The 25,909-nt window shown below is 49.2% G+C and overlaps 1 protein-coding gene and 1 long non-coding RNA gene across 2 annotated transcripts; both read left to right on the top strand.

Moving 5' to 3' along the window:
* The first annotated feature begins 1,022 nt into the window (after positions 1 to 1,022).
* LOC140637594 (uncharacterized) lies at positions 1,023 to 6,828 on the top strand. Its single transcript, XR_012034678.1, has 3 exons — positions 1,023 to 1,702; positions 2,034 to 2,105; positions 6,340 to 6,828. It is a non-coding gene; the product is annotated as an uncharacterized lncRNA (long non-coding RNA).
* A 12,525-nt stretch (positions 6,829 to 19,353) lies between these two features.
* AMIGO1 (adhesion molecule with Ig like domain 1) lies at positions 19,354 to 24,725 on the top strand. Its single transcript, XM_072834875.1, has 2 exons — positions 19,354 to 19,506; positions 19,905 to 24,725. The coding sequence occupies exon 2, from the start codon at positions 19,968 to 19,970 to the stop codon at positions 21,447 to 21,449; it is 1,482 nt and encodes a 493-aa protein (XP_072690976.1). The 5' UTR covers positions 19,354 to 19,506; positions 19,905 to 19,967; the 3' UTR covers positions 21,450 to 24,725.
* The last annotated feature ends 1,184 nt before the right edge of the window (positions 24,726 to 25,909 follow it).

Here is a 25,909-nt window from a genome sequence, read left to right as displayed (position 1 = left end):
GGGCCCCAGGGCCAGCGGCAGTGGCCGGAAATAGCACTGGGCACTCCTACTCTCCACAAACCAGGCCATTCCTCCGGGAATCATAGTCAGGAAGAAATGCAGTGCTGGCACTGGGAAGGGGCACAGGAAGGCTGACCAGGGTCAGCTGGGCCCCAGAAAGACCCCTCCTCTAAGCAGGTCCAGCTGACGATTTGTACGTGACTGTGTGACTAGTAGGAAGGCTGGAGGCTGCCTGAACGATGTCACCTGCTTAGGCCCAGGCTACCCAAAAAGCCTTGGGGCAGATTGGGCTGCCTACAGTGGAGGCTGGAGAAAGCCTAGATCCCTCCCTCCCAGGCCTTTGCACACCACACTCCCCAGTAGTCACCTCCTCCCTCGCCGAAGTTGCTCTGACCTCTGCTTCCAGCTCCCTGCCCACACCTTCCCAGCCCCAGAAAGCAGAGCCCACAGCCTGGATTCTAGGGGAAGATCCTTGCCCAGCCCCAGACAAGCCCTGTTCCCTGTGCCTCTTTGACCCCAGCCATTCTCACAACGCCTGTAATTTCACACCAGGCACCTGGACGCAGGGACCAGACCAGCACCTGCCCTGATGGGGCATCTGATCTGGCACCTGGGGCCTGACTCCACCCAGTACAGGGTGTGTCCTGCTGCTTGGATCCCATCTCTTTTTTCCCCCATGGCCCCATTTCTCCCTTTTCTCTCTCTTATTTGGCTTCCCTCTTTTGATCTCTCTTGAGAGTTCACTCTCAGCTCTTAGGACTCTCCAAGTCCCAGGGCCTCTTCACCGTGGGCCTCACTGCCCACCTCTCTGTTGCTTTGCCTCAGTGAACACCTTTCCCTTTCCATCTCCCTCTCCACCCTCACTTCCTCCTCTGCAGTGAGCACATTGAGAATCTGATCCATCTTTCCCTGGACCCAGGGTATAAATAGCAGAGGGAGGCCAGGCCAGGAGCCAAACTTGCTCACAGCCTCTTCCTCACGGCCCCAGGGTTGGGCGATCAGCACCAGTAGTGGGGCGGGTCCCAGGCAGGATCTTGGGGGCAAGGGGCTGGAGGGTTGGGACTGAAGGGCACTGTACAGAGTGCCAGCCCCTGATGGAGAGGGGGTGTGACAGTACACTGGGAGTCCGGAGCTTCCCCTGCAGGCCCAGCTCTCCCCGCGGCGATCCACCCCCCCACACCTGACACGGTGAGAGAAGCTTCTCCTGCTAGAGAGGAGTCTGGGTCAGAAGACTTCCCAGGGCCACTGGAGGGCCCGGCCCCTCCTCCAGGGCGCAGATGCGCGGGGCCCTGGGGGGGGGGGGGGGGCAGGTGGCTGCCGGCAGCCAGCAGCTGGGGATGCAGTGGAAGTGGTGCCCTCAGGAAACAGGCCGCACTCTCACCCTAGCCAGCTCCCTGGCCTAATTAGACACCGGAACGGGCATTGATCGTCCCTGAGCTCATTATGTCACAGCTGGGGAACAGCTGGCCAGTTTTTTCCAGGCCATTAGCTGCACAAGGAGGGGGGCGCAAGCAGGATCAATACCCGGTCTGTCTGTGGGGGAAGCGGCCGGCGGCTGCCTCCGTTGGCACTCGCCTCGGCTCTCTCTCGGGGCTGGGCTGCCAGGGGCTGAGCTCCTTGGAATTCTCATACAAAGCTTGTCTCCTTCCTGCCTGGAGTGACAGACCCGTGGCTCCTGAGCTGACCCTGACCTGGCCCACAGGTACCCTCTGAGTCTTCTCTCCCAGGGCCTTAGTGGGGCAGGGAGGAGGTTCGGGTTACGGGCGTTGGTCTCAGAGGACACCTTCAAAGTCCAGCTTCTCTCCACCCCCACAGCAAGATGACACCTCGTGCAGCTGCTTCTGCTGGCCTCAGGCCCACCTCTCTGTGCCCCTGGGCTCAGCCAGCGTTTGGTTTCCCGGGAGGTGGGGAGATGGCAGGGGATGCTCTGATCCTTAGGGGATTGGGAGGGGATTGAGAGGGGGTGGGAGGAGGGAGGAAAGAGGTGATAGTTCTCATTCTCTTTCTCTCTCCTCCTGGCCCTGGGGAAGCAGGTCAACTGGGTGGCACCCAAGCAGGAGGAAAACTATCCACACTGCCTGACCCCAGGAGGCCCACTATCAGAGGTGAGTTCAGGGTGAAGTGAACTGGCTTTTTATTTATGGACTCATAGAGTGTCAAGTCTGGAAGAGACCTCCAAAATATCCTGAGCTACCCTCCAGAGGCAGGAAGCAAGCTCTAAAATGCCTTAAGGTCTACTATGCCTGGCTGACTGCTGACAAGTGGTGCTAGTCCCCTCGGTTCTTCTGTTTGTTCTATACTGTGCTCTAACCTACCCCAAGGTCTCTCTGGGCTTGTCCTCAGGCTACCGGTGGAGGCAGCACTCACCAGGAGAGTTGTGAAGACTGCTGGACTCTAGACTCCCCTCCACCCTGCCTCCACCCCTGCCCCTAGCCTCACCGCACCACCACACCCATCGCTGGAAGTCCTGTTGGGTCCAGATGCTGAGTTCCTGGGCAGTTTCCCTGCTCCACTCAACAGAGGCCAGGCAGTGCCTTCTGCTTCCTAAACATACCACAGTAGCCTTGCTTTCCAGAATTAGCAGTGAACAGAGCGTGAGAGTCAGAAGTTCTGATTTCCAGACCTGAGTTCCTTCCAGCCAGGCTCCAGCCCTGAAGAGCCTGCAGAATGATACTAACCAGAAATACTGAAAGGCCAAAAGGGCCCTTAAAATGTATTCCTCATGTTACAGATGAGGAAACTGTCCCAGTGTGGAAAAGTGATTTGCTCAAGGACGCCTCACTGGTTAAGGCAGATCTGAGACAGGTTTGCCAACTGCCAGGTGGTTGGTATTGGTTCCATTCCACCACAGGGCCTGGTCTCTAAGTTCCAAAAGTCACTGATCAAGGTCTAGTGGATCACCCATGACCCATCCAGCATGTCCCAAAAGCCCAACAAGTCTGTCTAACAAACCCAGAGTGCACCCTCTTTCTCAGGGCTCTCAGAACACAGAGGGCACCTGAGGCCCATCAGAATGCTCCTTGGTCACACCACCACCAACAGAAGTAGCCCTTTCTCCTGTGAGCCCCCATCAAGTCAGGAGCAGCTGCTACTCAAGGGATCAAGCAAAGACCAGCTGGGCTCTGCTGTGTCTGATGTTTGTCTGTCTGTCTGTCTCTCTGGGTCAGAGGACAGTGGGAGCCTAGAGATAATGTGGCATTGCTGGAACTTCCTCCAGCCTGAGTCACTGGGATGGAGTACATTAGAAGAAATGAAGTATTGCTCCTTCTGCTGGCACCGTGAGGAAAGAAATGTCTACATGGACTAGAAGATGATGCAGCAAGTGGCCTGGGAATCAGAGAGGGTGCGAGATGAGCTCCCGGGGACGGCTTCCCAAAGCCACTGGCAGGAGAGCCTCATCCTCACTCTCTTCTCTCTTGGCTCCAGATAGGGAGTGACATCCTTAAGCAGCAGGTGTAAAACCCTGAACCCTTGTGTTTCTAGCAAGGCCATGTGGGAAAGGAGATGGCCAGACGGCCTGGAGAGGAATTCTAGCATAGGATGCTTTGCATTGGCCCACCGTGGTAGCGAGCTCTGGGAGGCAGAGCAAGAGGAGAGCAGCGCCCGGAGGCAGGCCAGGGGTCATGGAAAGGGAGTGAGAGAGGTGCCAGCGACAGACCATCTCCAGTCCAAGTGTCATGGAAAGGAGGACAATAGTTAAAGTCCTGGCTTGATGTCCCATCAGTGTCATTCATTAGCTTTGTGGACTGGAGCCAGTCCTGGACTCCCGGACTGTCAGCTTTTCCTGATCTGTGAAAAGATACAGGGAGCAATTAGCTGTGCAGGTTGCTGTGGCTCCAAGGCCTACGTGAGGGAAGGTCAACGAGAGGCTTTGGGAAGGGTACAAACAGGAATGGTGATTTTTATTACCCCACGCTGCTGTCAGCTCATCGCAGTGCATGGCATAAGGACACTGATTCCCAAGCTGCCAGAGAATGGTTTGTATCGTAACATTGTGTGCACAAGCATTATTGTCAGGAGTGACAGAAGCAAAGGGGCTTTCCTTCTAGAAGGGACTTCCCAGGCCCCACTAGCAGATGTTTATGAATCTATAACAGCATTCATCAGTCCCCACAGGGTCTCTCTGCTCGCAGAGAAGGCGCCTAAAATTGAGGCTTCCAGGATGTGTATGCACACACACGCAAAGGATACAGACCCATGAATCATGTCAATCCCCGGTGGCTTTGTCATCAACTGTCCCCCTTCCTAGGTGCCAAGCCTCCTCGGTTCTCAGTCCATTAAAAGAGTAATCTTTTTGAGAATAACAATGTCCTGATGGTAACCAGATGAAGAACTGAAAGAGATACCAGGACTGAAGGGGTAGTTTTGCATTCGTTCGTTGTCGTTGGCCCAGGGAAAGAAGCTACCTCTCTAACAATTATATTTGGTATCATGTTTCCTGACTTTCAAAGGACTGTCATATATATTATTAAGCCACATGGCATTCTTAGGAGACACATACCATCGTCTGAGGCTTGTAGATGTGAAGTACCTTTTTCCAGATCACCCAACTGCTAGGTGACAATCTAGGTCATTTATCCCCAATCCTGTTTGCTTCCTGTGACACTTTACTACTTCTCACCTCCCGTGAACCCTCAACCCTCACCAGTGTCTCTTCTGCCCGAGACCAATAGCAGAGTGCTATGCTACTGCTACTGAACACCTACTACTAGAGTCTGTGATGTTTTTAACTTTTGGATTTGATATAGATTTTTTTTTAATTTTATTTATTTATGATAGTCATCACAGAGAGAGAGAGGCAGAGACATAGGCAGAGGGAGAAGCAGGCTCCATGCAGGGAACCTGATGTGGGATTCGATCCTGGGTCTCCAGGATCGCACCCTGGGCCAAAGGCAGGCGCCAAACTGCTGCGCCACCCAGGGATCCCTTGGATTTGAAATAATTGCAAACTTAGTGAAAAGTTGCAAGAAGGGTACAAAGGACTCTTCTATACCTTTCGCTGAGTTCCTCGATTTGTTTTCTGTTTCAATTTTACCACATTTGCTTCATTGCAGGTATGTCTCTTTCACTTCCCCTCTCTCCTCTCCCTCCGCCCCCCCCCATATATATATGTAAAATTTCTGATCCACTCAAGAGTGAGTTACAAGTATGGTGCCCCATTAGCTCTTAACACTTCAGTGTATATTTCCTAAAAACAAAGACATTCTCCCACATAACCGTAGTACAACAATTAGGATCAAGAAACTAACATGATACAAAACTACCATCTATTCCAGAGACCCCATTCAAATTTATCATTTGACATTTTAATGCCTTCCCTTCTCCCCATTTATATAATTATATCAACTCAACCATTCTTATCCAGTGAGTCACAACCTAATAATAAAATTATTTATTTTGATGCCTCAGTTGTCCCAGTCTTGGCCTGTAGATAACCCTTCAATCTGGATTCTGTGTATTTTTGACATGGTCCCGTCATTCTTTGAGCACATCCTTACTTTATAGCACAACCAGATGCTCCAGGCTCATCTAGTACTTTCCAGGCTGATCAGTCCTGGTTCCTTTTAGTGGAAAATGATATTTAGAAGCCAAGATCTGGGTGTTGGGTGCGCTCGCTGCTATTGGGTTATCATTGCTTCTAGGACCTCAAAACAGACAGAGCTAGAAATACATATGTGTGCACACACACACACCACTCTATATTAAAAACATGAGTTCAAAGTAGGCACCCCAATTCTGATCTAATACCATGGAGTGTATTCCCTTTCCATAATGTAACTCCTTTCACTAACTAATGTAATAAATTTCCTGGCCACATAGGCCATCTTCTCTGCCCTAGATTCACCAAATATGCCGGTTGGCCCAGCCAAATTTTGCCCCAACTCTTCTGACCACACTAGCTGTACTGGCTAAATCCTCCATCCAGATCAAAGGGAAAGAAGACAGGAAGGCGAATTTGCCATATTTTTTTTAAAGGATTGGATTTATTGAAGAGTTTGTCTTCATCACACATTGAAATCAATTTCACAATCATTCAAATACTTGTCATATACCCTAAATATACCTGTTCCAATAATAGAGCACTTTTAATATGTCTAATAGAGTTAAGGGCCAATTATTTATGAAGTTATTTCTGGATTAATCTGAAAAAACAGATTATAATGTGTGTGTATATGCTCATTCTGCATCTCTAAAACTTCTCATAATCTAATTTATATTCATGCTGACTTGTAGAAATGGCAATGCAGAAGCCCTTTGCCTGTACTGATAAGTTTGGAAACAAAAGTTCAAAGAAAGTATGTTTACCAAACCATTTTCTTTTACCTACTGCATGCATAGCTTGACTACATTTCCCAGCCTCCCCTGCAGCCAGATGTGGTCACGTGACTGAGTTGTGCCCAGTGGAATGTGGGCAAAATTGATGAACACCACTTCCAGACCTGGCTGGGAAAACTTTCCACACAATTCTGCACGCTCCCTGTCTCTTCCCCCATCTGCTGATTGAATACAGAGGATCCTAGTAGAAGATTCCAAAGCCTGTAGCAGTTAGCAGGGCCGCAAGATGGACAGTGCTGGGTACCTGAACCATCACATCAATTGAAGACCATCAACTGAATATCAGTATTAAATAGTCATGTGAGGGCAGCCCGGGTGGTTCAGTGGTTTAGCGCCACCTTCAGCCCAGGGTGTGATCCTGGAGACCCAGGATTGAGTCCCATGTCTGGCTCCCTGCATGGAGCCTGCTTCTCCCTCTGCCTGTGTGTCTACCTCTCTCTGTGTGTCTCTCATGAATAAATAAATAAAATCTTCAAAAAAATTTTTAAAAAATGGTCATGTAAGTGAGAATGTCAACTTCTATTGTGATAAGCCACTGAAACTTGGGGGTTATATCAGTTAGGTCACCCTAACCAATACAGCAAGTAAATGAATTATCCAAATTTACCCTTGGGATGCAATTAAGCATTGGGATACCTGGCTGGCTCAGTCATAGAGTGTGCAATGTTTGATCTCAGGGTTGTAAGTTTGAGCCCCACGTTGAGTGTGGAGATTACTTAAAAATAAATAAAAATAAAATCTTAAAAAAAAAAAAAAGACGGTGAAGCATAATGTTGAATGAAACCTTCTTATCCCTACCTGAGGGTTCCTCCCATCAGGTAAGACCATGTGGCATGCACTTGATACCTCAGGACACTGTAACTCTATCTTTCAGAATCTCTCAGTATTCTGAAAGTGACCTTTCCCTCCTTTGCCCAACTCTAAACTAGTGCCTCCCACTTCCTGCCCCTGCTTCTCCCTTTTCTTTTCCCAAGAGGACTGTGACCTGGAGTTTGCTCTTTCATGGGTTTATTTTTATCAGATGGAAACATCTGGTTTGTCTAACACCTGATCTCAGGCATAGAGAGTCTTACCTACCCTGTAGAGGTGAGTATCCCCAGTGAAAGGGGACAGCCCTTTCATTTCCTTTTCTTTTTTTAAGATTTCATTTATTCATCCATGAGACAGAGAGAGAGAGAGAGAGAAGCAGAGAGAGACACAGGCAGAGGGAGAAGCAGGCTCCATGTAGGGAGCCCAATGTGGGACTGGATCTCGGGACCCCAAGATCACACCCTGAGCCAAAGGCAGTCGCACCACCCCTGAGCCACCCCGGCATCCCAGCCCTTTCATTTCCTATAAGCAGATTCTGTGGTTGGTGTGGAGGTAGTGACAATACCTGTAGTCTCAGGATGAACCAAAATACGCGGAGGTGCAAGTTGATTTCTTCCTCTGAACACGGTAGGTCAATAGCAGTTACGGGTCATCTCCATATCCTGGCTTTTCATGGGCTGATAATTGGTTCAGCAAGTTAGCATAGCCCAGGCTGTTAGAAACTTACATCTTCCCAGAAAGGTTGTTCTTCACCCTTTTCCTTCTAGGCTAGACAAGTTTTCAAGTTTTGAGAGCACAAGAGAAGTCAAGTAAAGTGGGAGGGGAAGGTGGGGAACAGTGCAATTATAGGAAAGGAAAACAGCCTAGAAATGTGGACGTATGAGGTATTGAGAGCTTTCCTAATATCACAGTCCAAATTACAGAGTTAAAGTCACACGGTCCTATTTCTAGAGTTAGCCAAAGCCCTGAGAGTCGCCTCATCTTCGTTTCATAAAGAGGGAATCAAGGACCAGAGTGATGAAGGAGCAGGTCCACCGTCACAGAGGGAGTCAGGGGGAGGACTAGAACCCAGAACTCTCAAGTCCCAGACCAGCATTCTTTGCACTTTTCTTCTCTGCTTACAGGTCTGATGGGAACCACTCAGTTCTAACAGTTGGAGCAGCAGATGTAATTAGGATACTAAGTGCTGGAGAGTGTGCTCCCTGAGGACCTATCTCTCCATGACCTTGGCCAACCCCCAAGCCTCCCTGAAAGCCTTTCCCTGCTTCTACCAGGAGCCAGCTCCCATCACCCACCAGGGTCTGACACAAACAGCCTGTCTGGGGTGAGTCTCTCAATTCCAAGGTGAAGCTCGAGTGAGAACATCTCCACCCAGAGCTCCAGAGTATCTGGGAAGGGAAAGTCTCCAGACTGGAAAGGCATGGAAATTTCCTTGAACCCAGAAGCATGCTTGGAATAGTATCAACTGCCGCATCACCACTCCAGCCTGGCCTTGTTAGTGAGGCAAGCCACAATCAGGAGATAATTAGCTTGCTGTTATTTATTCCCTACACTAATCAGCAGCCCACTGCTTGCACAGCAGAGAGGGCTCCCCCACCCCCCCACCCTGAGCTGTGGGGGTTCTCAGGGACCTTTAGTTACCAGCCAGGAAACAAGTAGCAGACAAAGGGCTGGGGAGAGGGGGAGAGAGAGGAGGATCCCCCACCACAGGACCTGAGCACCAACCACAGGACCTGGGCGCCGCAGGCTTCCACACAGCACAGAGCTCCCTGGGGAGAGGCAGCCCTGGGATCACCAGGAGCCCCAGGCAGTGCAACACCCCTCTTCGTTTTGGTCTTGGGGTTGGGCTCTGGTCGATAAAGGGCAGCTGGCCTTCAGCTCCTTGTTCTGCCTCACTGCAGTCAAATTGCCTTTTTCCAAGGCGACTTTCAAAAAAAAAAAAAGATGACATTTATCAAAGCCTGCTGAGTGGTGACCTTGGTGGGAGGGAGAGAGGGCGGGTGTACTTTCTGTGGAAGCAGGCAAAGAAAATAAGAGAAACCTGGAGGGAAGGAAATGCTTTCAAACCTCAAAGTTTTTGGAACAATCACAGAGAGATGGCTGGAGGTTTGAGGATAGCCACTCCGTGCTCACCAGCACTCTGTCCTGCCTCCTTCCTCATCCTCACCAGCACATTCTCACTGGCAGTCCTGTCATTCCAGCCCAAATAGGAGACCAAAGGTGCTCCATTCAAATAACAATCTTGGGTAAGGGCTCAGATCTGTGACTTGATTGATAACTTCACGAGATACTGAAGCTTAGGTCAGTAGTAATTCCAAAATGTCTCTACAGCACAAGCTAGGAGGCTGCCATTTGGTTGGAAGGTAGAAGTAAGGGGAGGTGAAAGGCTTGCCCTGAAGCTATGTTTGTATAGCAAGCCCATCGGGGTTGTTTCCATATATTGTACATCTTTCTGGAATGGTGTAGATAAAGCCCTTTGATGCCACTTCTTGGCCCCATTGCCACCCAGAGGACTTTGGGGGACATCTGGTCAACCTCCACCCTTACACAGGAATCCCTACAAGTTTGCTTAATACTCTTCTCTGGCTTTCTAAGCCCTCTTTATACATGGGCTCATATATTACCTGTCACCATGTATCATGACCACCTGTGTCTCAGTTTCCTTCACCAAACCATGATACTTGAGAACAGAGACAGTTTCTTATGTGTCTACCTTCATATTGCCATTTTTCTACTCCTAAACACTCTCAGGACTTCTTGCTATATATGAATGAGGTGTGTGTAATAGAATGAATGAACAAACACGTGAAAGGACATCTATGCAAAGTAGTCATCCAGCCTCTGCTTGAATGCTTCCTGCAATGGGGAGATCATTACCTCAAGATGGAAAAGATCCATTACTGGACATTTGAAATGTCAGAAGATGTTTCTGTCCATGGGATAGAAATCTGCTTCTCTGACACTTCTACCCAGTAGCACACTTCTTCCCTTTAGAGGCCCAGAAGAACAGAGAAGTCCTCCACCTAGGATTCCACGGATGAGCCTTATGAGATCTCTGCCCCCAAGAAATGTGTGTAAAATTGTGTGTGCCCATGTGCTTAGGGGGAGGGAATCCACTGGTTTCACCAACGAGTCTGTGTTACCGAATTTTACAGCCACACTACATTTGTTTACTCCCTCTTCCCCATGAAAATGTATATTAGACAAACCAAGCAGCTTCAAAATGCTTGCTTTTGTAAATTTTTCCCTCCTTACTCTTCCAAAGAAAGCAGATCTGGGCTATGTGTCATGAGCAAAATTAACTCTGCTACTCTAACCACAGATGATTGGATGGGGATCAATTCACATATTCAAGTGGACCAGGTATGGGAGGGACACATAGGAGGCTGAAGGAAAGGGTTTGATAGGACTTCTGCTCCAAAGGGTTCTCCATACTGGATGGCAGCAATCTGGCTCATTCAAAGCCTCTTACTGGGGAAGCACACATCCTAGTGGTACCCACAGAAGGTAGGTACATCTGGGCCTACAAACCTCTTTCTGCCATTTCAGACCACTATTTCAGCTCTCCAAGTCTTAGAAACATTGTGTTCACAACTCCTATAGCTAATAAAGCACCTCCCTAGCTACAGTAAACCTCTCGGTGGGACCCTGCAAGCCACCTGTCTTCGGAGCACTATGAGGGGTAACTCTTCTATATGGTTCCAAAGATTCTGACTAATCCACAACCTTTCAACTTCCCGAAGTGGTTATTATGACGTCCTCCCAAAGTAGAAGGTCTCATTGTTAAAGCACCCTTCATACATGAACTACCAAAGGATTCACATGCATTCTCATTTAATCCTCATGAAACTCCTTTATTTTCTATTTTTTAAAAAAGATTTTATTTATTTATTAAGAGACAGAGAAAGGGGGGTGGGCAGAGGCAGAGGAAGAAGCAGGCTCTCCATGGAGCAGGGAGCCCAATGCGGAGCTTGAACCCAGGACCCGGGGGTCATGACCTGAGCCAAAGGCAGATGCTTAACTGACTGAACCACTCAGGTGCCCCACGGAACTCCTTTAACAGTGGTTTTCAAATTTAGGGGTACCAAGAATCACTGGGCTTCTTACAAACAGATTCCCAAGCCCCCATCCCCAGAAGTTCTAAGCAGGTCTAAAGTGGCCTCAAAATCCTCTTTTTAATCAAGTTCCTTGGAGATTTCTGGTGCAAACAGCCTGAGGCCCACCCAGGGAGAACATGACCCTAAAAGGTAATGTTTCCTAATTGTCCTGATGATCAAAATGCTTTCTAGACTCCTCCTCAAAGATTTCTAGTTCTGTGGCTCAGGGGCTCTGGAATTTGTACTTTTAACTGAATAGGTATTACAACTTCCATTCTATAGATGAGAAAGCCGAGGCTCAGAGTAATTTATCCATTGTCTTATAACTAGCTGATGACAAGGGTGAAATTAGAACCCAGCTCTCTTGACACTCAGTCCAATGCTCTTTCTACTAGGCCACAGAAGCCACCACCTATATAGAGACCTGAATGTAACAGCCAATAGATAGATGTTTGTTAAATTGAATAGAATCCACATATATACTTTCTAGGTCCTGGGGGAAAGAGATGATTTCTAAGGCATATTTGCATCCCACTCCACCCAGCCTCACCCCAAGGCATACAACACAGTGGTCTGCCCGAGGGGTTCCACAGATGTTTGTGAGAGAATGCATTATGATATGATTACTGGACTGTGTATCATTCCATCAGCTACCTCTGGCTGTGCTCCAGGCTGTAAATGAGCTGTCCAAAACTGAACCTGATATTCCTGCTCTGGTCTGGCCCTAACTGAGCATAGCAGGAGCTTCTTTGCCCATGGTTTTAAAGGAACTACTACTGCCTGTTCTGGGAAGTTGGGCCTTGCCCTTCTTGCGGGTCTAGTTCTGTGTGTCCTCACAGAACTAATAGGAACTGACTCCATTTTGCTAACCCTGGGCCCTCCTCAACATCTTCAGCTTCTACTATGAATCCTAATCCTAGCCTCCCACTCATTAACACATAGAATCCTGCTAGGCTCAAAGTCTGGGCCCGGAACCCCTGGAGAACCTGGGCCACAGATTCAGATTTCTCCTGTTTCTATTTGCTTTGCATTGTCCCAGGAAGTGGTATCATCAGAATCCCAAACAAGGATGAAGGATGCAGCCCACTCCTACCTCCTCACACTTATAGAGCACCTACTACATGTTAGAGACTATGTTAGGTACATGAACTCAGTGAATCCCCACAACAAATCCATTAGGTAGGGCATCTTACTGTACCCATTTTACAGGTTAAGTAATAGCTCAAGTCACACAGTGAGTAGCAGAGCTTGAATATGATCCCAAGAAGCCTGGCTCCAGAGACTATCTCTTAACCACAAAGCAAGACTCCCTCTCCAGGTTAACTCAGGCCTGGTGTGAACCAGCTTGTGAACTTGACTGCTAAGGTATCTTCTAGGCCTGGTAGTCTAAATGCCTGTCATTATGGGTATGGGCCAGACAGGCTAACATTATGATTATTAGCCTTAGAATCAGCTAAAAACAGTTTAAGTGGTTAAAGAGTAGAAACTTCAAGCATAAATGAATAGCTAAGGATACAAAAGGCATGATTAGAGGAAAAAGATTAACTCGGAGAGTTAGTCAAATGGTCTTAGATAAGGGAGAAAAACCCTCAGCAGTAAACTTAACGTAGTTTAACTATAAACCTTCCCCAAATTACAACAGCACTGACTTCCTAAACTAGAATATTAACTTCCCAAATATAATGCAAACTAATCAAGGATTCATATGATAAGAATTCAGTGATAAATCTCACATTAGTTAGAATTTAATTTTAGATATAAAGGCTTTAGAAATGCCTAGATGGTTCAGTGGTTAAGCATCTGCCTTTGGCTCAGGTCGTGATCCTGGGATCAAGCCCCGCATCAGGCTCTCTGCTCAGCGGGGAGTCTGCTTTTCCCTCTGTTCCTCTCCCCCCTCAACCCCCTCCCCCCGCCCCTGCCTTGTGTTCTCTCTCTCTCAAATAAATAAATAAATAAATAAATAAATAAATAAATAAACAAGCAAACAAATATCTTTAAAAAGGGGGGCACCTAGGTGGCTCAGCAGTTGAGCATCTGCCTTTGGCTTAGGTTGTGATCCTGGGGTCCTGGGATGGAGTCCCGGTCAGGCTCCCTGCAGGGAGCCTCTATCTCCCTCTGCCTGTGTTTCTGCTTCTCTCTCTGTGTCATTCATGAAAAAAATAAATAAAATCTTTTTTTAAAAAATCTTTAAAAAAAATAAAACCTTTAGAAATCCAGAGAGCGGGTTGTATGTACAGGAAAATAAAATATTTCTAGACTGATGGCAAAATTTCTTAATGAAAAAAATCCTAAACTCCCTTTAGAGGACCCCCTGGTTATCCAGGTTCACATGGCAGGAGCTCGGAGGAGTCTTATAACAATGCCTTGGAACAAAATCTTCCATCTCTGGGATGTCTGTCTGGTCAGCGGCAGGGTGAATGTGGTGGTGGAACCCCACCCGTAAAGGCGGAGATAACATTTTGTGCCATGAATTTATTTGTCAGCAATATTTCAAAGATGCATTTATTCTGATGACTCAGTGCTGGGCTATTTTGAGACATCCATATGTGAGTGTCAAGAGTCAAGAAAGTGTTCGTGATTTAGCCATCAGGAACGATCCTTCGCCTACGGAAGGAGAATAAAACCCTGACCAAGAGCACAAGCTGTAAATTGAATAAGGTGCTCTCAGATTTATTTGACAGACCTGAAAAGCCCAGGACACTCAAAGGTGTCTATGGCACCCCTCCACCTGCACCAACCATTCCTCTTTTGTCCATAGTTAATATTCCTATTCTTATGGCTTCTCCCGATCAAGTGGAGCCATGGTTGAGGTGGAAGTGGGTAAGGAATAGAAAGGCAGTCAATAGTGGGTGGGAATACTAATGGGCAATTGAAAAGGTTAAAAGAATCAGTGAAATGAGTGATAGTTTATGAAAGTGGGTGGGGGATGGCAACAGGAATCCTCCAAACTGAGCACCTTTAGGGAGAAACCACAAATGGTAACATGAGTGAACTGCTAGATACTGAAAGGGCTCAGCCCAATGCTAAGGGCTCACATTTTAGCCTTTTAAGCAATACTTCACAAAGGACTAATCGTTATTGCTACCCCTCCCAGAAATAGCTTCATCTTAGAGCCCCCCTCTTTTCGGAGATACTCCAAGAACTACAAAAATAGTGCTGATATTAGTAACACCACTGGGGTTCTGTACAAAATATAAGAATGTCTCAAATAATTTTTTAAGATTATTTATTTATTTGAGAAAGAGAGAGAGCGAGAGCACACGCACACTTGGGCAGGGGAGAGGATCAGAGGGAGAGGGAGAAGCAGACTCCCCGCTGAGTAGGGTGCCTGACATAGGGTTCAATCCACACAACTCTGGGATCCTGATCTGAACCGAAGGCAGACACTTAACTGTCTGAGCCATCCAGGTCCCTCAAGAATTAGGACAATGTAGTCTAATTTGCTGGGTGCACGTAGATTAATTTTTTTTTAATTTTTTAAGTTTAAAATTTTGTTTAAAATTTGTAAACATATCTAAATTGTAAAAGTTAAACCAGTGAAGGAGATCTTATAAATCTGAATGTATGCCCCAAATACGTGATACCTTGAATGTAAGAACAAGGCATATAATTGGGCAAGGTAATTTAAACACATGGTGACAGCAAGACCAAGGGATCTCCTAACTCTTACGGAGAAAACCGGGATTTTTTTTACAAAAGTAATACTTATAAATGATAAAGCACTTTCACAAAATAACCCTATGAAGTAAGCTCAGGTTCTGTTATTGTTCCCATTTTATAGATAATGGAATGAGATTTAGTAGAACAAAGTGAAATACCCAAAGTCACACAGCCTAAATACAGCTATGATTTGTCCAAGCCCAAATCCTATGCTTATCCTTACTTCTAAAGCAGGCACTGAGACTAACATATAATAAATGTACTAATTTAATGGAATTACTTATTAATGTTAATTCAACAAACATATTTTGAGCGCCTACTACTAGCCAGACCCAGGGCAAATCCCTCCTCTCAAGGAGCTTACAACTAAGCAGTCATGTAAACAGGCAAAATAGTAGGTGAGAAGTGCTATAAGGACATATACACAATGTGAAATGGATCAAAGAAAGGGACATCTACGTGCACCCAGCAAATTAGACTACATTGTCCTAAAGAAGAGTGGCCAGCCTCATGGAGTCTTTAAAACAGAGTCAAAGGTAGCTAGGGTGCTTTAATTCCTCCAGTATTCTCTAGTTTTGATTCTGATAGCCAGTATGTACTAGCTATTAAGAAAAGAAAAAAAAAACTACTTCTAGTGTAGAGAAAATTAATTCATCTAGTCCCATAACCTGGTAGACATATCCAACCTCTTTTGCTCAAATGCTGAGCTGCCCAAACAATCTTCCAAATTGTATTTAGGAACATTGGGTTGATCCCTTCCAGCAAGATGAAATAAATACTCACTATAAATAACCTGTTTATCCTATCAAGTTCTTCTTTTTATTGTGAATTAATAGATAGTTATTCTGGCCTAGAAAGCAGCTGTGGGAGAGTTAGCTTCAGTCAATTCTCTGAGCCAGTGCTATCCAATGGAACTTTCCACTATTCTATTCAATAGGGTAGCTAGCCACATGTGGCTATTGAACATTTGAAAGGCGTCTAGGGAAACTGAAGAGGTGATTTACAATGTTGTTTAATTTTAATTAATTTAAACGACCACATGTAGCTAGTGCCTACCGATTTGGACAGCACGGCTCTAGATCCTTGCTACTCAAACTGTGGTCTGTGAACTAGCAAGGTCTACGTCACCTTATTAGTTTGTTAGAAATACAGACTCTCCGGACACCTGGGTGGCTCAGAGGTTAAGTGTCTGCCTTTGGCTCAGGGCATGATCCTGGAGTTCCGGGATCGGGTCCCACATCGGGCTTCCTGCGTGGAGCCTGCTTCTCCCTCTGCCTGTGTCTCTGCCTCTCTCTCTGTGTCTCTCATGTGTAAATAAATAAAATCTAAAAAAAAAAAAAAAAAAAAAAAACAGACTCCCAGGTCCTACCCTAGGCCTCTTTGATTCAAAACTGTATGTTAGCAAGATCTGTATGCACAATAAAATTTGAAAATGGCATGGTTACTTCTGGATGAGCTGGATGAAAAAGGATTGACTGGGATCCCTGGGTGGCGCAGCGGTTTGGCGCCTGCCTTTGGCCCAGGGCGCGATCCTGGTGACCCAGGATCGAGTCCCACGTCGGGCTCCCGGTGCATGGAGCCTGCTTCTCTCTCTGCCTGTGTCTCTGCCTCTCCTTCTCTCTCTCTGTGTGACTATCATAAATAAATAAAGGAAAAAAAAAAAAAGTCTGCTAGTAAGCTTTAAAAAAAAAAAAAAAAAGAAAAGAAAAAGGATTGACTGAGGACCCTATCTGTGGTGACCTCTCTGAAATGCAGACATCCACACTTGAGACTGGTGTCCAGCATGAAGGGCCTTCTTTCTTTGTATCTGTCTCTCCTTGGGGAAACATGACCCCATGTTTCCCCATCCCTAGAACATGGGATCTAGGGAAAGTTAGTATAGAATATGCGGAGGGGGATGGAATGGGAAGAGCATGTGTTTCATGGGGATACCTATACATAATAAATGATATACAGAATAAATGATCCCTTGATAATGACTGAATATGGATGATGGGTATATGAGAGTTCATTGTACTATTTTCTCTACTCTGTGTATATTTGAAATTTTTCAAAATAAAAAAATAGATATGATTTCAAAGATGATGTGAGTGATAACCTCCAAGATGGCCCCCAATGATCCTCTCCTTCTGGTATCCATGCCTTTGCATAGTCTTCTTTCATATTGAATCAGGGCTGGTCCATATGACCAAGATGGAGATAGCAGGCCTGACTTTGGAGAGCTAGGTCATTGGGACTTCTGCCTTGCTCTCTGTTGGCTCTCTTTCTCTCTTTTAAGATCTATTAATTTATTTATTCATGAGAGACACAGAGAGAGAGCCAGAGACATAGGCAGAGGGAGAAGCAGGCTCCCAGCAGGGAGCCCAATGTGGGACCTGCTCCCCAGACCCAGGGCCACACCCTGAGCAGAAGGCAGACGCCCTACTGCTGAGCCACCCCGGCGTCCCTCTCTTGGATCTCTTGCTCTAAAGGCTGTCAGCTACCATGCTGTGAGGACACTCAAGCAGTCTTGTAGTGAGGCCTTTATGGAGAGGAGCCAAGGCCTCCTACCAACAGCCAGCTGCAAGAACGAGCCATGTAGCAAGCCTCCATGGAGTTGATTTTCTAGCCCCAGTCAAACCTTCCCATGACTGCAGTTCCATCTGACATATGACTGCAATTTCATGAGAGGCCTCCAGGCCAGAACTGCCTGCCAGGTTACACCTGAATCTCTGACCAACAGAAACTGTGAAAGGCACTGAATATATATAGTTGTATTAAGCCACTGAATTTTGGGGTAATTTGTTATGCAGCAATAGAGTACTGTTTCGACGTCATCTCAGTATTTCCTACTCCCTGAAAACTCTCTCCACCTTATCATCAATGCTTCCAATGAACAGGAAAAGACCTTTCACACTGTGCATATGTTAACGTGCTAATACCCCTTGAAGAGATAGTACATTCACTTAAATTCAATGTAAAACATATGTGACAAATATAAATTCTTTCTTTTTAAAACTTAGCAGGTTAATGTATTGAGACATTAATTTCAGTCTTGCTCCTGCTGTTGTAAGAGACTGGAAAGAATAAAAAGGTAATTTCTCAGGCTCTATCATCCCAAGAATAGCTATAGTCTTGAGTTATAAGGTCTAAGGTCTCCTTACATCTCCCTCAGTCCATGTCCACCCCCCCACCCCACCGCCACCCTACACTGATTATCAGCTTCTTGATCAGAGGGTCCTGGGATCCAGCCCCATCAGGGTCTCTGGTCAGCAGGGAGCCCGCTTCTTCCTCTCCCTCTGCCCCTCCACTCCACTCATTCTGTTTCTCTAATAAATAAAAAATCTTAAAAAGAAAACAGCTTCTTGGTGTTAAAGAAGACCACCACCCTGACCGCCCCCCCCACCCCCCCCACCCCCCACCCCCCACCCCCTCCACCCCCCCCCCCCCCCCCCCCCCCCGCCATCCCAGCTTTTCTTGGGGATTAGGTAATAAACAAACTATGTTAGAATTGCTCCATAAGGGGAGGGGAAAGAACTGGTCCTGGTTCAGGAAGAGGGCAAGCAGCCAGGCCAAAGGGATGAATGGCTTTCCCCGGCCAGCCGGAAAGGTTCTGGAATTTCCAGAAGTAGAAGGTTGTCCCTGGCTTGTAGGAAGTGTGTGTGTGTGTGTGTGTGTCAGGGATGCAGTAGGGATCGCTTCATGGGAAAACTGGGCACGTGGGATCGGGGGGCCTGGCCGTACACCAAAGACCGCACCTACCCCTTTACCTCCACTCCGGCCCACCTGCCCGGCCCGCTGTGCGAGCGTACCCGTCGGGGTACCCCGGGGGTGGGGGCATAGTAGCGAGACTGAGACACACACGGAAACAAGGCTCTTCCCAAACCTTTCCCCAAATCTTTGAGACTTCACAGCCCTAGAGAGAGAAGTGGGGGAACCTCAGAACGTGACTAATGAATCTCCCGCCAACACTGACAGGCGGGAGCCGAGCCAGATTTCTTTAATTTGTAGGATTCCAAGACGTGTGACGCTCCCTGCCCCGGAGTCCCCGGCAGCGAAGTCGCTCCGGCTCGACCCAGCTTGGCCGGGAGCGGCTCCGGTCGGGGCAGGGGGGGCGGGGGGCGAGCGGAGCAGGCGGCCGGACCCCCGCCCCCGCGCCCCCCCCCGCGCCCTGCGGCCCCCGCGCCCCCCGCGCCCCCCGCGCCCGGGGGAGGGGCACCGGCGCGCGGCCGCTCGGCTCCGACACAAACACACGCACGTGCGCCCCGCCCCCGCCGCGCACGCGCCCCGAGGCTCCGGCGGCGGCGACGGGCGCGCGCGCGGTGCTCGCTGCCCCCACGCCGCTCCTCGGCTCGGCTCGCGGCGCCTCCCGCTCCCGGCCGGCTGCCCGCTCGGCTCCACGCCGGCCCCGCGGCCCCGGAGGCGGGGGGTGGGGGGCGGCGGGCCCTGCGGGTGCAGCGGGCGAGGCGGCGCGGAGCCGGCCGGCGCCCGGAGGCGATGGGGCCGAGCGCGGGCCGCTGCGGGAGGCGGGCGCCGCGACAGGCCGGCGGGTGAGGCGCCGCGGGCGGAGGCCGCGACGGAGCTCCCGGACCCGCCATGGGCTGAGACGCGTCCTTGCGAGCAGGTGCGGTGACCAGCGGCCCCGGGGTGCCCGCCGCGCAGGCCCCGGGGACCCCAGCCCCGGGAGCGGCCCTCCCCGCCCAGCCGGCGCCCCGCGGACCCCTGACCCCGCTGACCCCGCGGTCGAGGCGCCCCCCCCGCCCCCCGCCCCGCAGCCCTGGGACCCCAGCCCGGAGGCCCGGCGCCCGCCTCTCGGCTCCGTTGGGAGCCCACCGCCTGCGCAGCGCTTGGGAGCCCCGCGGCTCCTTTCCCTTCGAGCCCCACGTAGAGGGGGAGGGGGAATGTGACGGGGGGGGGGGAGCGAGGGGGGGTCAGTGCTACCTTCGCGAGCCCTCGTGGCCCCACACCCGCCACTGTCTCCCTTAAGCCTGCAGTGAAAGTGACCCTTCCTTATCCCACCAGAACATGCCCGGGTGACTCTCCCAGATCTTCCTAGTGGCCTTCCTCGCCCTTCCCAGTGACACTATGCAACCCCAGCGTGACCCTCGAGGCCTCTGGCTCCTGCTGCTGTCCTTGTTCCCGCTCCTCTTTGAGGTGGCCAGGGCCGGCCGTCCTGTGGTTAGCTGTCCTGCTGCCTGCCTGTGCGCCAGCAACATCCTCAGCTGCTCCAAGCAGCAGCTGCCCAACGTTCCCCACTCCTTACCCAGCTACACCGCGCTGTTAGACCTCAGCCACAACAACCTGAGCCGCCTGCGGGCCGAGTGGACCCCCACACGCCTGATCCACCTGCAGTCCCTGCTCCTGAGCCACAACCACCTGAATTTCATCTCCTCCGAGGCCTTTTCCCCAGTGCCCAACCTGCGCTACCTGGACCTCTCCTCCAACCAGCTGCGAACACTGGACGAGTTCCTGTTCAGCGAACTGCAGGCGCTGGAGGTGCTGCTGCTCTACAATAACCACATCATGGCAGTGGACCGCTGCGCCTTCGATGACATGGCCCAGCTACAGAAACTCTACTTGAGCCAGAACCAGATTTCCCGCTTCCCTCTGGAACTGGTCAAGGAAGGAGCCAAGCTACCCAAACTAACTCTCCTGGACCTGTCCTCCAACAAGCTGAAGAACTTACCGTTGCCCGACCTGCAGAAGCTGCCCGCCTGGATCAAGAATGGGCTGTACCTCCATAACAACCCCCTGCACTGCGACTGTGAGCTCTACCAGCTGTTTTCACACTGGCAGTACCGGCAGCTGAGCTCCGTGATGGACTTCCAGGAGGACCTGTACTGCATGAGCTCCAAGAAGCTGCACAATGTCTTCAACCTGAGTTTTCTCAACTGCAGCGAGTACAAGGAGCGGGCCTGGGAAGCGCACCTGGGTGACACCTTGACCATCAAGTGTGACACCAAGCAGCAGGGGATGACCAAGGTGTGGGTGACACCAAGCAATGAACGGGTGTTAGATGAGGTGGCCAACAGCACAGTGACAGTGTCCAAGGATGGCAGTCTTCATTTCCAGCAGGTGCAGGTTGAGGATGGGGGTGTGTATACCTGCTACGCCATGGGGGAGGCTTTCAATGAGACACTGTCTGTGGAGTTGAAAGTGTATAATTTCACCCTGCACGGCCACCATGACACCCTCAACACAGCCTATACCACCCTAGTGGGCTGTATCCTCAGTGTGGTCCTGGTCCTCATATACCTGTACCTTACCCCTTGCCGATGCTGGTGCCGGGGTGTCGAGAAACCGTCCAGCCATCAAGGAGACAGCCTCAGTTCGTCCATGCTTAGTACCACACCCAACCACGATCCCATGGCTGGTGGGGACAAGGATGATGGTTTTGACCGGCGGGTGGCCTTCCTGGAACCTGCTGGTCCCGGACAGGGTCAAAACGGCAAGCTCAAGCCAGGCAACACCCTGCCTGTGCCCGAGGCAACAGGCAAGGGCCCTCGGAGGATGTCGGATCCGGAGTCGGTCAGCTCGGTCTTCTCTGATACACCCATTGTGGTGTGAGCAGGATGGGTTGGTGGGGAGATTCCGCCCCAGGAGAGGTAATGCACCCCTGAAGGATATGAGGGGATGGAAGAGAGAGCTGGCTGCCCAAGGGAGTGGGTTCCCCCGACCTTGAGGGAATTGGTCACGGGTACCATAGCTAGCAAGACCTCAACCACGGTGTGGCCGCCACGACTTTCCATATGGATATACTAATCCTCAGGCAAGTGCTACCCCCTTACCCAAAGCCCTGGGAATTCTCAACCTGGTAGAGGAAGAGGAGCATGTCTGAGTTGGGTGGGAATGAGGAAGGGGTGGGGGGAAGAGCAGATTCCCTAAACTTTTTCGAGGTCATCCTTAGCTCCTTAAGAGAAAATCATTTTGGGGGAAAAATTTTTTTTGCTATCTCTGCCCACCCACACCTGTGATGTGTGTGCTGGGGGGTGGATCTTCCACGGGAGCCACCCTGGGGAAGAGCTGTAGTATCTTCTTTGGCCAGGAAGTCACACTTCACAGCCGGGGAAATTGGAAAAGCCTTTGGCAAAATGAATCGGGAAAAGGCTGAGACCTCAATCAATAACGCTCCCCAAAGCTGTCGTGATTTCCCACCAATGCCTCTTTCCCAACGAGTCCTGGATGGATGGATCTTTGCGGGAGCCTGGCCTGTTGCCTATCAGATATGGCAACAATGTGAGGTGTGGTATCTGTGCCAAGCCCTGGAACCAGTGACCCAGAGGGAGACAGCATGAACTGAGGGGTCTATGTCACGGCATAGGTGCCAGCACAAAACTTGTAGATGGGGGATAAACTCCAGATTTGCTAATTCTCCGGTTGGTGAAATCCTTGGTTAGTTAGCATTTGGTTCCCAGCGCCTATGTGTCAGACCAGGGTGGGGGCTGCTGAAGGCAGAGCTTTTATGGATGCTTGCCTCAGACCCGGGATGTGGGGCCACGTCAGCAGTGGGAGGAGGAGGAGGGCAAATCAGCCTCTGTTATGTAGCGTCCAGCTGGGCCTACCAGATTCCCTGATGCCATCTCTTCTCTCAGCTTCTTAGCAAGCTCAGGTGGGATTGAGTTTTCCCTGATATGCTGCTCTGCAAATGGAGGAACCCTGGAAGGTCTGGCCCCAGCTGCGTTAGACTGGGCTTGGGGACGGAGGGGACCAGTTATGTGTCTTCTCTATGTTGGCAAAGCAGCCTTGGTCCCCTCTTAGGTCTCACCCTGCTGCAAAGCTGAAGCATGGGATTTCATCATCCAAGGGGTTGGAATTGGGTGGTGGTCTCTGCCCCAGCATGGCAAGTTGGAGTGCAGCTTAGAGCTCGGCCCCTCTCCACAAGGTTCCAGGCAGTCTTGTAGCAGAGACAGTGGCACTAAACTTTCAGAAGGGAAGTTCTGCTGCTGGCAGCCCTCTCAGCCAGAGGTTTGTGCTGTTGGGGTGGTCAGGCCAGAGGAGCTTAAGAACAGGCCCAACATTCCATTCCATCCAGGGTTGTGGAATACTCTGGGCACAGAGATGACTGCACCCTTTGACTATACCGCAGGTCCAGGGAGATACCTGGGTGCTCCAAGCTCTGGCAAGGGGATGAGAGGAGCAAAGGTGAAAATGTTCTCTGACGTTGGTCTTTTTCAGTGTCTCCCCTTCTCCCAACCAAGCTCCCTGTCCATTGGAAGTTCTCCAGATCTTCTAGCTTTCTGACCTGCTCTTTAAGGTTCCAAGAGGTGTCCTCTCCCTACAGGTGAGGGATGCTTGCTAGGAGGGCCTGACTCCCGCTGCCTATTAAGATTGGGAAAGGGGACTGGAACTCACCATCTTCCCTTGTCTGTTCCTGGGATGTCAAGACTGCTGTCCATCCTTTATTAGTAACCTCATTTGTCAAGAGGTGCAGCATTTCCCTCAAGTACTTGCATGCTCCTAGGTATGCATGCTTCTAGGTGTGCATGCACACTAGCACCTTGACTTCCATCAGGACAGTGACTCTTTAGTCCCCACTAATTTCCCCTGTCACAGTGGGTTCCATCTATGAGCACAGCTTTGTGCAGACAACTTTCTTGCCCTATAGGAGAGACAGTGACTACGCCAGGCTCCCCAGATACAAACTCTTGTACTTTTCGTTTCCAAACTCCCTGAAGCTTTACCTAGCATCTCCCTGGCACTGAATAACTTCTCTGCAAAGGCTGGAGTTAGGAGAACCACAGGTTGAAGACCTGAGGAAAAGGGATGATGGGGGACTGGCCAGGTCTTCAGACCCCTCAGAAACCTCCTTTGGATAGAAGGTAATATATATGAGAAATAAATGGAGAACTGGGTCAGTGATGGACCCAGAAGGAAACTGGCAGGGGAACAAGCAGCTAGAAGTTATTCTTCCTGTGTTAGCTGCCCTGGAAAGACAGGGGCATGAAGGAAAAGTTGTCTTGTTGTATATTCCAGAGACTTCTGAGGATTTGTCACTGGAGCTATAGTAACCAGGCCACCCTCCTCAGACTTACTAGGGAACCTGGGAAAATCTCATCTCTCTGTAGTTCCCCACTAGGCACCAGCTAGGGCTTTGACAATCTTTAAAATAAATGTCAAATGAAATTGGCCTTCTAGAACATTCGGAGCTCCTGAGGACTAGGAAGGCCTTTTTCTTCAGAAGTACTACCCAGTTCAGGGAATAAGAAAAGACCCTGAGGCTCTAAGTCTCCCTACTATATCCATGAAGTAGCCTCCTTGTTTGAAAGACTGGTAGATATGTCTGGCTGCCCCACCAAGAGACTGAACTGATTGGCCTCTTCCCATGGTTTCAGTTGGTAGAACCCAAAGGTAAGCTTTCCACATGGGGGATTAGGTACTCAGCCTATATAAGCTCACGAGAACGTTGTGTAGGAAACTGCCAGTTCTGGTTATAAGAGAAGGCTGAGAAATCACTCCCTCCCTTCTTCCACCCTGCACCCATAAACCAGACATGTCTCCCAGGAAGCAGGTGTCCCTGGAGACAGAATATGACAGGGCTCTACAATCTGTCTGTGTGATTATTTGTGATCTTTTTTTTCTTTGCCTGTATTTATGGGGCTCCTAGGAAGGGGCCTGGAGAGGGTACACCCCACCTGGGGACAGTAAAGCCAACTGATTCCAATTTTCTGTGTGTTCTTACCTCTGTACTTCCTTGTGGCCCTGCTGGCAAAGCAAGCAGGCCTTCCTGTGTCCAGGACCCTGCCCCTCGCACTTATGTACACCCAGGCTGGCAAATCTTGGAGCCTCTGGGCTCTGAAAACTAGACTATGATCATTAAACCTGGCTTGAGTCTCTGTTCTGGCAGTCTGTGACTGGTTTATCTTTCTTTTCAGCCTGTGGGTGGGGCTCGCTGTACCTCATAAGTGTGTGCCCTAAGGAGAGGATACTTAAATGCTGTTATAAAGGCAAGAGTAGAATCCACATCCAGGCATGAAAATAGACCAGGGTCAAGGAACTTTGACCTGAGAGTAAATACGGTAGGCTCTGCAGGCCATGAACACTCCGTTACAGCTGCTTAGCCGTGCCATGGGAGCAGGAAGGCTGCCCCAGACAGTATATAAACTGATGATTGTGGCCCTGTTCCAGTAAAACTTTATTTACAGACATTAAAATTCGAATTTCATATCATTTTAACATGGCTTTTGAGTTTTTTCAACAATTTAAAAATGTAAGAACTCTTATTAGCTCACAGACCATACAAAACCCAGCTGTGGGCTGGTTTTAACCAGCAAAGGATAGTTTCCCAACCTGATAGATTCTCAAAAGAAATGTTACTGATGCTGTAGCAGGAGAGAGTTTAGAAATTCCTTAACCTGTGGCTACTCCCTGTAGATAATGAAGTCTTTCTGGATCCCTGGGGAGGAAGATCTGCCTCCCCACAGAGTTCTCTTAAAAGTCTAGATGAAGCCTACTAACTGTGCTATGGAAAAACGCTTGCACTGGATTAAAAGAATTGGTGGAAAGTAGCTAGCTCAGTTTCAGTATTTTGATTATTACCTGTATTTTTATCATACTGTAAATGGTAACTATCTTAGTTTGGCTAAAAGCATATTCATTGAATAGGCAGGTTACTATTCATTGACACTTTAATGTGTCCTAGGCATTGCAAAGAAAGAAATGCAACCCCCCACCTTCTTGGTACAGACACAGCCTATCAGAAATTGGACTGGATTCTACTAAACTCTGAACATGCATATTCTTTGGCTACTGTCTTGGTACTTCTGGAAGGGGACTGTCATGGTAGATTCCAAGAGGGGAGAGGAAATGGTATAAGGAAAAAAAGAAAACCCAGAATTTGAATCATTACCTGATTTGCTAAATTGGTAAAATCTTGACCAAAGGGCAGCCCTCCTCTGTCTGGAAAAGTTTTGTTCTCTCTGTGAGGAACCACCAAAGTGGTGAGAGGATGGAGATACCTTACTCCAGACACATCAGACAGATCAACCTTAGCAGTCCGTGAAATCACAGATGTTGATGCCAGAGTGCCC

Source organism: Canis lupus, chromosome 8 (genome assembly GCF_048164855.1).
Source record: "Canis lupus baileyi chromosome 8, mCanLup2.hap1, whole genome shotgun sequence".
Taxonomy (NCBI): Eukaryota; Metazoa; Chordata; class Mammalia; order Carnivora; family Canidae; genus Canis; species Canis lupus.
Note: the sequence above shows the minus strand (reverse complement) of the source record. Positions and strands in the feature narration are given on the sequence as shown.

What these genes read in the sequence shown, in the direction of transcription:
- AMIGO1 (XM_072834875.1), top strand. Translation starts at nt 19,968, where the DNA reads ATGCAACCCCAGCGTGACCCTCGAGGCCTCTGGCTCCTGCTGCTGTCC.